Consider the following 15,616-nt stretch of genomic DNA (forward strand, 5'->3'; position numbering starts at 1 on the left):
GAAAAACTCCCTAGAAAGGCCAAAAACCTAGGAAGAAACCTAGAGAGGAACCAGGCTATGAGGGGTGGCCAGTCCTCTTCTGGCTGTGCACGGTGGATATTATAACAGAACATGGTCAAGATGTTAAAATGTTCATAAATGACCAGCATGGTCAAATAATAATAATCATAGTAGTTGTCGAGGGTGCAACAAGCACGTCCAGTGAAGAGGTCAGGGTTCCATAGCCGCAGGCAGAACAGTTGAAACTGGAGCAGCAGCACGGCCAGGTGGACTGGGGACAGCAAGGAGTCATCATACCAGGTATTGCTGAGGCATGGTCCTAGGGCTCAGGTCCTCCGAGAGAAAGACAGAAAGAGAGAAAGAGAGAATTAGAGAGAGCATATTTAAATTCACACAGGACACCGGATAAGACAAGAGAAATACTCCAGATGTAACAGACTGACCCTAGCCCCCCGACACATAAACTACTGCAGCATAAATACTGGAGGCTGAGACAGGAGGGATCAGAAGACACTGTGGCCCCATCCGATGATACCCCCGGACAGGGCCAAACAGGCAGGATATAACCCCACCCACTTTGCCAAAGCACAGCCCCCACACCACTAGAGGGATGTCTCCAACCACCAACTTACATATGAAGTGGACAGCAGTAGTTATATATGTAACAGTGTAGGTTCCGTCCCTCTCTTCGCCCCAACCCGGGCTCGAACCAGGGACCCTTGCACACATCAACAACTGACATCCACCGAAGTGAGTGACGTCACCGATTGAAACGCTATTAGCGCGCACCACCGCTAACTAACTAGCCATTTCACATCGGTTACATATAGAATACAGTATAAACATATGAAGTGGACAGCAGTAGTTATATGGGATGAGCCTTGATTAGAATACAGTATAAACATATGAAGTGGACAGCAGTAGTTATATAGAATACAGTATATACATATGAAGTGGACAGCAGTAGTTATATGGGATGAACCAGGACTAGAATACAGTATATACATATGAAGTGGACAGCAGTAGTTATATGGGATGAACCAGGACTAGAATACAGTATAAACATATGAAGTGGACAGCAGTAGTTATATGCGATGAGCCTTGATTAGAATACAGTATAAACATATGAAGTGGGTAAAACAGTATGTAAATCTTATTAAAGTGACCAGTGTTCAGTCACTATGTACATAGGGCAGATATAATTCTACATGAGTTAGGTTTCATAAACTACATGGTTTATGGTACATTTTCATTATACCTACATTTTTACATTTTAGTCATTTAGCAGACGCTCTTATCCAGAGCGACTTACAGTAGTGAATGCATACATTTCATTTTTTCATTTCATACATTTTTTATTTTCGTACTTGGCCCCCGTGGGAATCGAACCCACAACCCTGGCGTTGCAAACACAATGCTCTACCAACTGAGCTACGGGGAATCGTTGTTACTTCAAATAATGATATTGTTGAATTGTTTTTGGTTGGTGTAAACTAGCGGATATGACGTTATCTGGTGAACACGCTTTGCGGATGTAAACTTGTCGCGTTCATATGCACGTCGGAACTAGGAAACTCAGAAATGTCCGACTTGCTGACTGGTTGAAAGCGGTACGTGTATATAAGGTCCACCAGTAGTAGTAAAGTCGGACATTTCACAGTTTCCTGGTTACGACTAGGACGTGAACGCGGCAACTGGAGCAGAAACACACACGTGTTGTAGCCGTTCTAGTTATACCTCAGTGGTCGTAGCTAGACAAACATTTATACAAACGGATTTAATCGACAGCACATTGAAGAAGAGGCGCCACCTACATCATGAATGATTTTGGGAGCTACCCTCCGCCGAACTTTATCTCTCCTCCTCCGGGTTCGATGGTGAGACCGCCGACGTTCCTTCCACCTCCGAGCAACTTCCAGCCCGGTATGTGGAACTGGTACGAGCCACCGTCCGAGCCGTGGAGATACAACGGCCAGGGAGAACACTGGAACGGCGGCCCCGGACCAGGTCGACCCAGAGGCTCATATGGTGAGTATTATACTAACTAGGAGAGTTGTGGTTCTAGCAGCGGCCTGGTAAAGAGGCTTCTCTACACGGTCCATAGGTTGACACGTGCCTGGCTGAGAGCCCCTGGTGGACTACTGTTACCTTTACCAATCAGGTCTGTTGAACTAAACCCCCATTACGCCATTTAGTGGGTTAGGTCTGTAGGGCTGACCAAGCTTGGCCCTGTATCATGTACATCTATCATTTGGGCTGGGTTGAACCAGTATCTGGGCAGAGGAGATGCTGGTTCAGGTCTGGGTTGAACCAGTATCTGGGCAGAGGAGATGCTGGTTCTCTTCTCCTGCATCATTAACAGAACAGAAGTGTCAGATTGGTAATGACTGAACTGCACCCAGCAGTAGGCAACATGCCATAATATTGTTGTATTGACCTTTGACCCACAGGCCAGAACTTCCATCGTGGACATGGAGGCGGAAGGCAGGACTATGGTCGTCCCAACAACCACGGGAAAAAGGTAGTAAATCCACCCTCAAACCAAAAGCCAGGTCTCTGATATATCTACAGGTAACGGCCAAAATAATGATAACAGTAAATGAGGGATACAAAGTACACTGAGTGTATAAACATTAAGAACTCATTTATAATATTGAGTTGCACCCCTCCCCCCTGCCCTCAGACTCCCATATCCCCCATCCCTGCCCTCAGACCCCCCCTCCTGCCCTCAGACCCCCCCCCACCCCCCTCCTGCCCTCAGACCCCCCATCCCCCTCCTGCTCTCAGACCCCCCATCCCCCCTGCTCTCAGACCCCCCCTGCTCTCAGACCCCCCATCCCCCTGCTCTCAGACCCCCCTGCTCTCAGACCCCCCATCCCCCCTGCTCTCAGACCCCCTCCTCTCAGACCCCCCTCCCCCCTGCCCTCAGACCCCCCCACCCCCCTCCTGCTCTCAGACCCCCCCTGCTCTCAGACCCCCCATCCCCCCTGCTCTCAGACCCCCCCCTCCTCTCAGACCCCCTCCCCCCTGCTCTCAGACCCCCCTGCCCTCAGACCCCCCCCTCCTGCTCTCAGACCCCCCTGCTCTCAGACCCCCCATCCCCCCTGCTCTCAGACCCCCCCTCCTCTCAGACCCCCCTCCCCCCCTGCTCTCAGACCCCCTGCCCTCAGACCCCCCTCCCCCTCTTTGCCCTCAGAACAGCCTCAGTTTGTCCAAAGCTCAGGGATGCTGACCCATGTTGACTCCAATGCTTCCCATAGTTGTCAAGTTGGGTGATGGACAATTCTTTATATACACAGGAAACGGTTGAGTGTGAAAAACTCAGCAGCGTTGCAGTTCTTGACACCAACCTGTGAGCCTGGCACCGACTAGTTTGTCTTGCCGTTCCCCCTCTGAAAAGCGCACATACACAATCCATGTCTCAAGGCTTAAAAACACTTCTTTAACCTCTATAGGCAATCGTCCCACCTACTCAACAGCCAGTGGAATCCCGTGGCGCGATATTCAAATACCTTAGAAATGCTATTACTTCAATTTCTCAAACATATGACTATTTTACACCATTTTAAAGACAAGCATCTCGTTAATCGTTAATCTAACCACACTGTCCGATTTCAAAAAGGCTTTACAACGAAAGCAAAACATTAGATTATGTCAGCAGAGTACCCAGCCAGAAATAATCAGACACCCATTTTTCAAGCTAGCATATAATGTCACATAAACCCAAACCACAGCTAAATGCAGCACTAACCTTTGATGATCTTCATCAGATGACACTCCTAGGACATTATGTTATACAATACATGCATGTTTTGTTCAATCAAGTTCATATTTATATCAAAAAACAGCTTTTTACATTAGCATGTGACGTTCAGAACTAGCATACCCACCGAACACTTCCGGTGAATTTACTAAATTACTCACGATAAATGTTCACAAAAAACATAACAATTATTTTAAGAATTATAGATACAGAACTCCTTTATGCAATCGCTATGTCCGATTTTAAAATAGCTTTTCAGTGAAAGCACATTTTGCAATATTCTCGGTAGATAGCCCGGCCATCACAGGGCTAGCTATTTAGAACACCCAGCAAGTTTGGCACTCACCAAACTCAGATTTACTATAAGGAAAATTGGATTACCTTTGCTGTTCTTCGTCAGAATGCACTCCCAGGACTGCTACTTCAACACCCAATGTTGTTTTGGTTCCAAATAATCCATAGTTATATCCAAATAGCAGCGTTTTCTTAGTGCGTTCAAGACACTATCCGAAGGGTGACGCGCCGGTGCATATCGTGACAAAAAAATTCAAAATATTCCATTACCGTACTTCGAAGCGTGTCAAACGCTGTTTAAAATAAATTTTTATGCGATTTTTCTCGTAAAAAAGCGATAATATTCCGACCGGGAGACCTTGTTTTCGTTCAAAGACTGAAAATGTAAACATGGTGGAGTCTCGTGCACGAGCGCCCCAGTCTCATTGTTCTCAGATCGACCACTATCCAAATGCGCTACTGTTTTTCAGCCATGGCCTGCAAAGTCATCATTCAACGTTCTGGCGCCTTCTGAGAGCCTATGGGAGCGTTAGAAAATGTCACGTTATGCCAGAGATTCTCTGTTTTGGATAGAGATGATCAAGAAGGCCAAGAAATGGTCAGAGAGTGCGCTTCCTGCATGGAATCTAATCAGGTTTTGGCCTGCCATATGAGTTCTGTTATACACAGACACCATTCAAACAGTTTTAGAAACTTTAGGGTGTTTTCTATCCAAATCAAACAATTATATGCATATTCTAGTTACTGGGCAGGAGTAGTAACCAGATTAAATCGGGTACGTTTTTTATCCGGCCGTGCAAATACTGCCCCCTATCCCCAACAGGTTAACAGTATTTTAATGTTTGCTTTGTTAAATGTAATACGCTCCTCCCCTTCATGGATGTTGGTCTACAGACCCACTGTGTTCCCCATCAGTTGGCCCTCCCTGTCTCAGACAGGGGAACACTCCAATAGGCTGACTGACTGATTTCACTGTAAACTGTTCAAATGTTGTGTTTTCTTTCCAGCAGAAAAATAAAAAAGAGCCAGAGTTTTCCCATTTCTGTGACCCGTGTGACCGAGGCTTCAAAAACCAAGACAAGTACAACCAGCACGTCTCTGAACATGTGAAGGTAACTGATTCTCATCATCGAATGATTCTGATTGGACACGAGGTGATGAACCGAATGTAATGACATCACACTGGGTCATCAGGGGATTAGTCACATGAGCCGAGTACAACAGGTGTAGTAGACCTCACAGTGAAATGCTGAATACAACAGGTGTAGTAGACCTCACAGTGAAATGCTGAATACAACAGGTGTAGTAGACCTCACAGTGAAATGCTGAATACAACAGGTGTAGTAGACCTCACAGTGAAATGCTGAATATAACAGGTGTAGTAGACCTCACAGTGAAATGCTGAATACAACAGGTGTAGTAGACCTCACAGTGAAATGCAGAATACAACAGGTGTAGTAGACCTTACAGTGACATGCTGAATACAACAGGTGTAGTAGACCTCACAGTGAAATGCTGAATACAACAGGTGTAGTAGAACTTACAGTGAAATGCTGAATACAACAGGTGTAGTAGACCTCACAGTGAAATGCTGAATACAACAGGTGTAGTAGACCTCACAGTGAAATGCTGAATATAACAGGTGTAGTAGACCTCACAGTGAAATGCTGAATACAACAGGTGTAGTAGACCTCACAGTGAAATGCAGAATACAACAGGTGTAGTAGACCTTACAGTGACATGCTGAATACAACAGGTGTAGTAGACCTCACAGTGAAATGCTGAATACAACAGGTGTAGTAGAACTTACAGTGAAATGCTGAATACAACAGGTGTAGTAGACCTCACAGTGAAATGCTGAATACAACAGGTGTAGTAGACCTCAGTGAGATGCTTACTTACGAGCCCCTAACCAACAATGCAGTTTAAAAAAAATATGGATAAGAAATAAAAGTAACAAGTAATTAAAGAGCAGTAGTAAAATAACGATAGTGAGACTATATACAGGGGGATACCGGTACAGAGTCAATGTGCGGGGGCACCGGTTAGTTGAGGTAATATGTAGGTAAAGTTACTATTAAAGTGACTATGCCTAGATAATAACAGAGGGGGGGGGGGCAATGCAAATATTCTGGGTAGCCATTAGATTAGCTGTTCAGGAGTCTTATGGTTTGGGGGTAGAAGCTGTTTAGAAGCCTCTTGGACCTAGACTTGGTGCTCCGGTACCTCTTGCCGTGTGGTAGCAGAGAGAACAGGTTATGACTTCAGCAGTCTTATGGTTTGGGGGTAGAAGCTGTTTAGAAGCCTCTTGGACCTAGACTTGGTGCTCCGGTACCTCTTGCCGTGTGGTAGCAGAGAGAACAGGTTATGACTTCAGCAGTCTTATGGCTTGGAGGTAGAAGCTGTTTAGAAGCCTCTTGGACCTAGACTTGGTGCTCCGGTACCTCTTGCCGTGTGGTAGCAGAGAGAACAGTCTCACTGGGGTGGTTGGAGTCTTTGACCATTTGTAGAGCCTAATTGATGTAGTTACTGATGCTTCCTGCTTTAATTTTTGCAGGAATCAGGAGGATAGAATTATGGTCAGATTTGCCAAATGGAGGGAGAGCTTTGTATGTGTCTCTGTGTGTGGAGTAAAGGTGGTCCAGAGTTTTCAATTTATTCCAGACGCCGCTGTTCTATCCTGTCGGTGCAGCGTATAACCAGCCAGCTGTGTGTTGATAATGTCGTCGTTTAGCCACGACTCTGTGAAGCATAAGATGTTAGTTTTTAATGTCCCGTTGGTAGTTTAATCTTTTGCGTAACTCTGCGATTTTGTAGTCCAAAGATTGCAAGTTTGCTAGCAGAATGGAAGGAAGTGGGGGTTTATTCGATCGCCTATGAATTTTCAAAAGGCTGTCCGCCCTACGGCCGCTTTTTCTCCGCCTCCTCAAATCACAGGGATCTGGGCCAGTCTACCTTTAGTAAAACAGGCAAAGCATTGTGTCAGTCTACCTTTAGTAAAACAGGCAAAGCATTGTGTCAGTCTACCTTTAGTAAAACAGGCAAAGCATTGTGTCAGTCTACCTTTAGTAAAACAGGCAAAGCATTGTGTCAGTCTACCTTTAGTAAAACAGGCAAAGCATTGTGTCAGTCTACCTTTAATAAAACAGGCAAAGCATTGTGTCAGTCTACCTTTAGTAAAACAGGCAAAGCATTGTGTCAGTCTACCTTTAGTAAAACAGGCAAAGCATTGTGTCAGTCTACCTTTAGTAAAACAGGCAAAGCATTGTGCCAGTCTACCTTTAGTAAAACAGGCAAAGCATTGTGCCAGTCTACCTTTAGTAAAACAGGCAAAGCATTGTGTCAGTCTACCTTTAGTAAAAGCGACTTCTGTTTTCTAGTGCTCTGTTGAAGACTGCAGCTTCACTGCTCATGAGAAGCTGGTCAACATTCACTGGAAAAATGTAAGTAGAGCGCCAGCCTCGGCTATTACCCATCAACCCCTCTGATCTATATAGAACCATTAACCTCTTCCTGTATATATTAACCTCGTCCTCCTGTACCCTCTCCTGTAGAACCATGTGTTTAACCTCCTCCTGTACCGTCTCCTGTAGAACCATGTGTTTAACCTCCTGTACCGTCTCCTATAGAACCATGTGTTTAACCTCCTGTACCGTCTCCTATAGAACCATGTGTTTAACATCCTCCTGTACCGTCTCCTATAGAACCATGTGTTTAACCTCCTGTACCGTCTCCTGTAGAACCATGTGTTTAACCTCCTCCTGTACCGTCTCCTATAGAACCATGTGTTTAACCTCCTGTACCGTCTCCTGTAGAACCATGTGTTTAACATCCTCCTGTATTGTCTCCTATAGAACCATGTGTTTAACTTCCTCCTGTACCGTCTCCTATAGAACCATGTGTTTAACCTCCTGTACCGTCTCCTGTAGAACCATGTGTTTAACCTCCTGTACCGTCTCCTGTAGAACCATGTGTTGAACCTCCTGTACCGTCTCCTGTAGAACCATGTGTTTAACCTCCTGTACCGTCTCATATAGAACCATGTGTTTAACCTCCTGTACCGTCTCCTATAGAACCATGTGTTTAACCTCCTCCTGTACCGTCTCCTGTAGAACCATGTGTTTAACCTCCTCCTGTACCGTCTCCTGTAGAACCATGTGTTTAACCTCCTGTACCGTCTCCTATAGAACCATGTGTTTAACCTCCTGTACCGTCTCCTATAGAACCATGTGTTTAACCTCCTCCTGTACCGTCTCCTGTAGAACCATGTGTTTAACCTCCTGTACCGTCTCCTATAAAACCATGTGTTTAACCTCCTCCTGTACCGTCTCCTGTAGAACCATGTGTTTAACCTCCTGTACTGTCTCCTGTAGAACCATGTGTTTAACCTCCTGTACCGTCTCCTATAGAACCATGTGTTTAACCTCCTGTACCGTCTCCTGTAGAACCATGTGTTTAACATCCTCCTGTACCGTCTCCTGTAGAACCATGTGTTTAACCTCCTGTACCGTCTCCTATAGAACCATGCCCCTAACCTCCTGTACCGTCTCCTATAAAACCATGTGTTTAACCTCCTCCTGTACCGTCTCCTGTAGAACCATGTGTTTAACCTCCTGTACCGTCTCCTGTAGAACCATGTGTTTAACCTCCTCCTGTACCGTCTCCTATAGAACCATGTGTTTAACCTCCTGTACCGTCTCCTATAGAACCATGTGTTTAACCTCCTGTACCGTCTCCTGTAGAACCATGTGTTTAACCTCCTGTACCGTCTCCTGTAGAACCATGTGTTTAACCTCCTCCTGTACCGTCTCCTATAAAACCATGTGTTTAACCTCCTGTACTGTCTCCTGTAGAACCATGCTCCAGGAGCAAAGAGAATCAAGCTGGACACTCCAGAGGAGATTTGTAAATGGAGAGAGGAGCGACGCAGGTCAGTACTGTAGGATGTTGTTAAACATGGTAACGCTTTGCTGTCAGATCTAGTCACTCATCAGCAATGCTTTTGTTTCCTCAATTTCTCTGGAAATGACTACTTTTGGATTAGGTCTGATTCTGTGGTCCATATGAACAATGTGCTGTTACCACCAGTATCAGAGCCTAAAATTAACACCTGCCAAATGTGGGTAGATTTTGGCAGTAGTAAGATGTGTATTTTACCAGCCGTGTTGGCGGGTGCTCGGGACGCCACAGTGAAGGGCTGGGCGCTGTATTGGTGTTGCTGCATGGACTGGTTTGGGTTTTTACTTGACCTAATATAACCTCTTACATCTAGACGTTCCGCTAGCGGAACACCTGCTCCAATATCCAATGATGGGCGTGGCGCGAATGACAAATTCCTCAAAAAATACAAAAACTTCAATTTTTCAAACATATGACTATTTCACAGCATTTTAAAGACTCTCCTTTATCTAACCACACTGTCCGATTTCAAAAAGGCTTTACAGCGAAAGCAAAACATTAGATTATGTCAGCAGAGTACCAAGCCAGAAATAATCAGACACCCATTTTTCAAGCTAGGATATAATGTCACAAAAACCCAGAAGACAGCTAAATGCAGCACTAACCTTTGATGATCTTCATCAGACGACACTCCTAGGACATTATGTTATACAATACATGCATGTTTTGTTCAATCAAGTTCATATTTATATCAAAAACCAGCTTTTTACATTAGCATGTGACGTTCAGAACTAGCATACCCCCCGCAAACTTCCGGGAATTCGCTAACATTTTACTAAATTACTCACGATAAACGTTCACAAAAAGCAGAACAATTATTTTAAGAATTATAGATACAGAACTCCTCTATGCACTCGATATGTCCGATTTTAAAATAGCTTTTGGTGAAAGCACATTTTGCAATATTCTAAGTACATAGCCCAGGCATCACGGGCTAGCTATTTAGACACCCGGCAAGTTTAGCACTCACCAATATCAGATTTACTATTATAAAAGTTTGATTACCTTTTGTTGTCTTCGTCAGAATGCACTCCCAGGACTGCTACTTCAATAACAAATGTTGGTTTGGTCCAAAATAATCCATCGTTATATCCGAATAGCGGCGTTTTGTTCGTGCGTTCCAGACACTATCTGAAATGGTAAATCAGGGTCGTGCGCATGGCGCAATTTGTGACAAAAAAAATCCAAATATTCCATTACCGTACTTCGAAGCATGTCAACCGCTGTTTAAAATCCATTTTTATGCCATTTTCTCGTAAAAAAGCGATAATATTCCGACCGGGAATCTCCTTTTAGCTAAACAGAGGAAAGTAAACAAAGCATTCGGTCGACGCGGGCACGAGCCTGAGTCTCACAGTACTGTAACCAGCCACTACCCAAACGCGCTACTTTGTTTCAGCCAGAGCCTGCAAAGCCACGATTCAGCTTTTTGCCGCCTTCTGAGACCCTATGGCAGCCGTAGGAAGTGTCACGGGACAGCTAAGATCCTCACTCTTCAATAAACAGAGACAAGAAGAACGACACCTTGTCAGACAGGCCACTTCCTGAATGAAACCTTCTCAGATTTTTGCCTGCCAAATGAGTTCTGTTATACTCACAGACACCAACAGTTTTAGAAACTTTAGGGTGTTTTCTATCCATATGTAATAAGTATATGCACATTCTAGTTACTGGGTAGGAGTGGTAACCAGATTAAATCGGGTACGTTTTTTATCCAGCCGTGAAAATACTGCCCCCTAGCCATAACAGGATAACAGTATTTTAATGTTTGCTTTGTTAAATGTAATACGCTGTGTTTAAAGTACATTTTCATACTTTACTTTGCTACTTGAGTCATCTCTCTCTCTCTCCATGCGGCTTTACACAGACCTAGCCCCGCCCCCTGTCACTCAAGGGGCTCGTGTTCCTCGACCACGAGACACCGGTACCCCCCCCCCCATGTATATAGCCTCCACATTGACTCTGTACCGGTACCCCCTGTATATAGCCTCCACATTGACTCTGTACCGGTACCCCCTGTATATAGCCTCCACATTGACTCTGTACCGGTACCCCCTGTATATAGCCTCCACATTGACTCTGTACCGGTACCCCCCCTGTATATAGCCTCCACATTGACTCTGTACCGGTACCCCCTGTATATAGCCTCCACATTGACTCTGTACCGGTACCCCCTGTATATAGCCTCCACATTGACTCTGTACCGGTACCCCCTCTATATAGCCTCCACATTGACTCTGTACCGGTACCCCCTGTATATAGCCTCCACATTGATTCTGTACCGGTACCCCCCTGTATATAGCCTCCACATTGATTCTGTACCGGTACCCCCTGTATATAGCCTCCACATTGACTCTGTACCGGTACCCCCTGTATATAGCCTCCACATTGACTCTGTACCGGTACCCCCTGTATATAGCCTCCACATTGACTCTGTACCGGTACCCCCTGTATATAGCCTCCACATTGACTCTGTACCGGTACCCCCTGTATATAGCCTCCACATTGACTCTGTACCGGTACCCCCCTGTATATAGCCTCCACATTGACTCTGTACCGGTACCCCCTGTATATAGCCTCCACATTGACTCTGTACCGGTACCCCCTGTATATAGCCTCCACATTGACTCTGTACCGGTACCCCCTGTATATAGCCTCCACATTGACTCTGTACGGTACCCCCTGTATAAAGCCTCCACATTGACTCTGTACCGGTACCCCCTGTATATAGCCTCCACATTGACTCTGTACCGGTACCCCCTGTTTATAGCCTCCACATTGACTCTGTACCGGTACCCCCTGTATATAGCCTCCACATTGACTCTGTACCGGTACCCCCTGTATATAGCCTCCACATTGACTCTGTACCGGTACCCCCTGTTTATAGCCTCGCTTGTTATTTTACTGCTGCGGTTTCATTATTTGTTACTTTTATTTTCTTTTTACTTATCTATTTTTTTACTTCACTTAAAGCATCGTTGGTTAAGGGCTTGTATTCAGCTTTTCACTAAGGTCGGCACCTGTTGTATTCGGTGCATGTGACAAATAAAATTGGTTTTGATATGCAGCAATGTTGATGACAACAATGCTGTTTCCACTTTGCTTCTTAATATTAATCCACTAGCGTTCTGTAATTACACTATTAGCTAATGCTAATTGCTACCTAGCTAACAAATGTACTGAGTCAGAGCAACCGTAACTAGCTATACAGCCTGATAATACCAGTGATGGTGTAGAACTAAATCAGAGGAAAACACAAAGCAAGAATATGTTAGCTACATGAAGTAGGTAAGAGAGAACATTCAATGTAGCCAAATATTATAGGGTCTGGCCAGCAGCAGGGTCTGGCCAGCCTGGCCGGCGGCTCGAACGGGCCTGGCCGGCGGCTCGAACGGGCCTGGCCGGCGGCTCGAACGGGCCTGGCCGGCGGCTCGAACGGGCCTGGCCGGCGGCTCGAACGGGCCTGGCCGGCAGCGTACATAAGTGTCGTCAGCATATAGATGAATGTTACAGGTTTTTGCAGATATACCAATATTATTAATATAAAGAGGATGGGTCCCAAAATCAACCCTTGCGGGACACCTTTTAGTAATTTCAAGGTCACGTGACACTATCAGAAAGCACACATCAAAGCTTTGTCTCTGTCTGTACAGGAACTACCCAACCCTGGTGAACGTGGAGAAGAGGAGGAAAGTGAAGGATGACAGGGAGGAGACTGGAGCGGTGCTGGAAACTGCTCAGTTTGGGTATGTGTACTTTCTTACTACATTTTATTTATTTTTATTGGTTGATACAAGTTAGGTTACAAATACACCAGTTTCCTCCTCTGAATAGTTGGGACCGATATGAGCTGAACTATTAAGGCCGTGCTACAACATGCTGTGTGTCCTGTTATCAGGAGGATGAGGGGCAGAGGTCGTGGACAGCGTGGTGGAAGGTTCCAGAGGGGCAGATGGGCCAGACCAGGTCCTCATCAGTCAGAGAGACCACCACACCCCACTCAAACCCCCAAGGAGAGGCCTCCACCCCTCACTCAGTACCCCAGGGAGGGAGACCCCCTGGGGGCTCTTGCCAACAGCGACCCAGGTCAGTCAGTGGTCCACCTGTAGACTCTGACCCTTACTCTGACCCCTGTAGACTCTGACCCTTACTCTGACCCCTGTAGACTCTGACCCTTACCTGACCCCTGTAGACTCTGACCCTTACTCTGACCCCTGTAGACTCTGACCCTTACTCTGACCCCTGTAGACTCTGACCCTTACTCTGACCCCTGTAGACTCTGACCCTTACTCTGACCCCTGTAGACTCTGACCCTTACTCTGACCCCTGTAGACTCTGACCCTTACTCTGACCCCTGTAGACTCTGACCCTTACTCTGACCCCTGTAGACTCTGACCCTTACTCTGACCCCTGTAGACTCTGACCCTTACTCTGACCCCTGTAGACTCTGACCCTTACTCTGACCCCTGTAGACTCTGACCCTTACTCTGACCCCTGTAGACTCTGACCCTTACTCTGACCCCTGTAGACTCTGACCCTTACTCTGACCCCTGTAGACTCTGATACAGAGGAGCCAGTCAGTGGAGGAGGGGTGACTGTGGCCCCTAAACAAATGACATCAGGGCTGGGATCTCTGATGGCCAGCTACGGCTCCATGAGCGACAGCGACAGCGACCTGGAACCACAAGGTGAGCTTTAACCCTTTCACGCGTACCACCACACGGGGTGTGATCGTTCTACAGTGGTCCCTGCTTTAAATGTCTGGTGCCTGTTTCCCCCCGTGTGGAGGCCTGTTTCCCCCCCATATGGAGGCCTGTTTCCCCCCCCGTGTGGAGGCCTGTTTCCCCCCCCCCCCCCCCCGTGTGGAGGTGTGTGTGTGTGTGTGGAGGCTACAAACAGAAGACGTCGCCAATGATTCCACTGTTTCACTACGGACTTGTTGTTGAATCTGAAAGACCGAAAAACAGCTTTTTAAAATGCTATGACGTCTAAAGCTTGACTTGTTACTTGTCATTTTAGCTTTAATATTTTTTACTTTCATTATATTTCATTACTCAACATGTTGAGATGTAAACTTAGTGGTGTTTCAGTCCTGCCCATCCAGAGGACCAGTCAGCTGCTGAAGGAGAACCAGGCAATGCTGAAGGCTCTGCCAGCCAAGCCCCAGAACAGTGCTTCATCTGGGGCTAAGAGACCCTACCCTGAGCCCCCCCGGGAACCACAGCCTGGGTCTGGTCCTCATAGACCTGGTCGGGGGAGAGGAAGAGGAGGGAGAGGAGCGAGAGGAGGACGAAACAACATGGACACCCCCCAACAGTGCCGCGCCACTCTGCTTGAGATGGTAAGACACCGGGAAAGAGGCAGCAAGGCACAACTGATTTTACAAAGTGTTGAGATAAAAGCTAAACATTTTCAAGTCTGTATTGTGAATGTAGTTAGCATGTGTAGTTAGCATGTGTAGTTAGCATGTTTTCTACCTGCTGAATGGTTCTATGACCCTTGACCTCTACAGTTACTGGCCCCAGATATCCGCCATGAGAGGAACGTGCTTCTGCAGTGTGTTCGCTACATTGTCCGAAACAACTTCTTTGTCCTGGAGGGTCAAACTCAGGACCAGGATGGAACTCGGGGCAGAACAGTGACCACAGGTGACCTTGACCCCCAGACACAGGAAGTAAGAGCAGATGATTTGAGGGCTCTACTCCCAGCTACCTCTGTGGTTGGTCCAGATGAAAAAGATGACCAGGTGAGGTCATCACTCGAAGGTACCCAGAAACCACCAGTCTGTCAGGGACCTTCAGAGGTGGACATTTTGAATGGTGAAGATGTCCATCCTGAGGAGATGCCAGGTGCGGCCTCAAACCCTGATGTCATAACTCAGCTGAACTCTAACCCTGAGGTCCTGGGGACTGTGGCTGAGCAGCCTGTAACCCAACAAGTGGGAGAAGACCAGAGCATGGAGGCGAACACACACAGTGGACCAGCCTGCTCACAGTCACAACACCTCCAGGGAACCCCAATGGACTTGGCTGTGAATGCAAATGATGGAGATGGTTACCCTGGAGACCACTCCCAGACCTCCATCCCCAACTACGATGATGAGGTCTGGGAGACCCAAGACCCCTGAAGTCGCCCAAGACTGGTTCCCCAACCCTCCAATCAGGACTGGTTCCCCAACCCTCCAATCAGGACTGGTTCCCCAACCCTCCAATCAGGACTGGTTCCCCAACCCTCCAATCAGGACTGGTTCCCCAACCCTCCAATCAGGACTGGTTCCCCAACCCTCCAATCAGGACTGGTTCCCCAACCCTCCAATCAGGACTGGCTCCCCAACCCTCCAATCACGACTGTCACCCCTAAAGCAGATTTATGCTTGATCCAGAAATGACTTCCGGAGGCTTGCAGAGGTCAAATCTAGCTCCGTACCGCATCACCGTGCGCCTCACAAATTTTGTAACCATGCGGAGCTCTGTATAGCTCCGTTTTGACATGATTGGATGACTGTAGTTGGGGCGGGACTTCCTGTATAAATGCAAAATCACTTCGTTCACAACAGCTCTGAGCGTGAATGCCCTGACTTCTGTAGAGGCCGTATCGCAG

The 15,616-nt window shown here is 46.7% G+C and overlaps 1 protein-coding gene across 2 annotated transcripts; it reads left to right on the forward strand.

Annotated features, from left to right (window-relative positions):
• Positions 1-1,624: 1,624 nt before the first annotated feature.
• LOC123738795 (nuclear FMR1 interacting protein 1-like) lies at positions 1,625-15,300 on the forward strand. Of its 2 annotated transcripts, none has more exons than XM_045713514.1 (10): positions 1,625-2,028; positions 2,451-2,521; positions 5,065-5,169; positions 7,438-7,500; positions 8,911-8,987; positions 12,670-12,762; positions 12,915-13,102; positions 13,573-13,704; positions 14,107-14,357; positions 14,529-15,300. In XM_045713514.1, exons 1-10 carry the CDS (start codon positions 1,818-1,820, stop codon positions 15,141-15,143), a joined length of 1,806 nt encoding a protein of 601 aa, XP_045569470.1. In that variant the 5' UTR covers positions 1,625-1,817; the 3' UTR covers positions 15,144-15,300. The 2 variants fall into 2 exon arrangements, with proteins under 2 accessions (XP_045569470.1, XP_045569471.1); XM_045713515.1 differs by having other exon boundaries at positions 5,068-5,169.
• The last annotated feature ends 316 nt before the right edge of the window (positions 15,301-15,616 follow it).

The sequence above is a fragment of the Salmo salar genome, unplaced genomic scaffold (assembly GCF_905237065.1).
Source record: "Salmo salar unplaced genomic scaffold, Ssal_v3.1, whole genome shotgun sequence".
NCBI classification, from domain to species: Eukaryota; Metazoa; Chordata; class Actinopteri; order Salmoniformes; family Salmonidae; genus Salmo; species Salmo salar.

What these genes read in the sequence shown, in the direction of transcription:
- LOC123738795 (XM_045713514.1), top strand. Translation starts at nt 1,818, where the DNA reads ATGAATGATTTTGGGAGCTACCCTCCGCCGAACTTTATCTCTCCTCCT. An exon ending in CAGCGACCTGGAACCACAAG is followed by an intron (nt 13,705 to 14,106) that starts GTGAGCTTTAAC and finishes GTGGTGTTTCAG; the next exon opens with TCCTGCCCATCCAGAGGACC. An exon ending in GCGCCACTCTGCTTGAGATG is followed by an intron (nt 14,358 to 14,528) that starts GTAAGACACCGG and finishes TGACCTCTACAG; the next exon opens with TTACTGGCCCCAGATATCCG.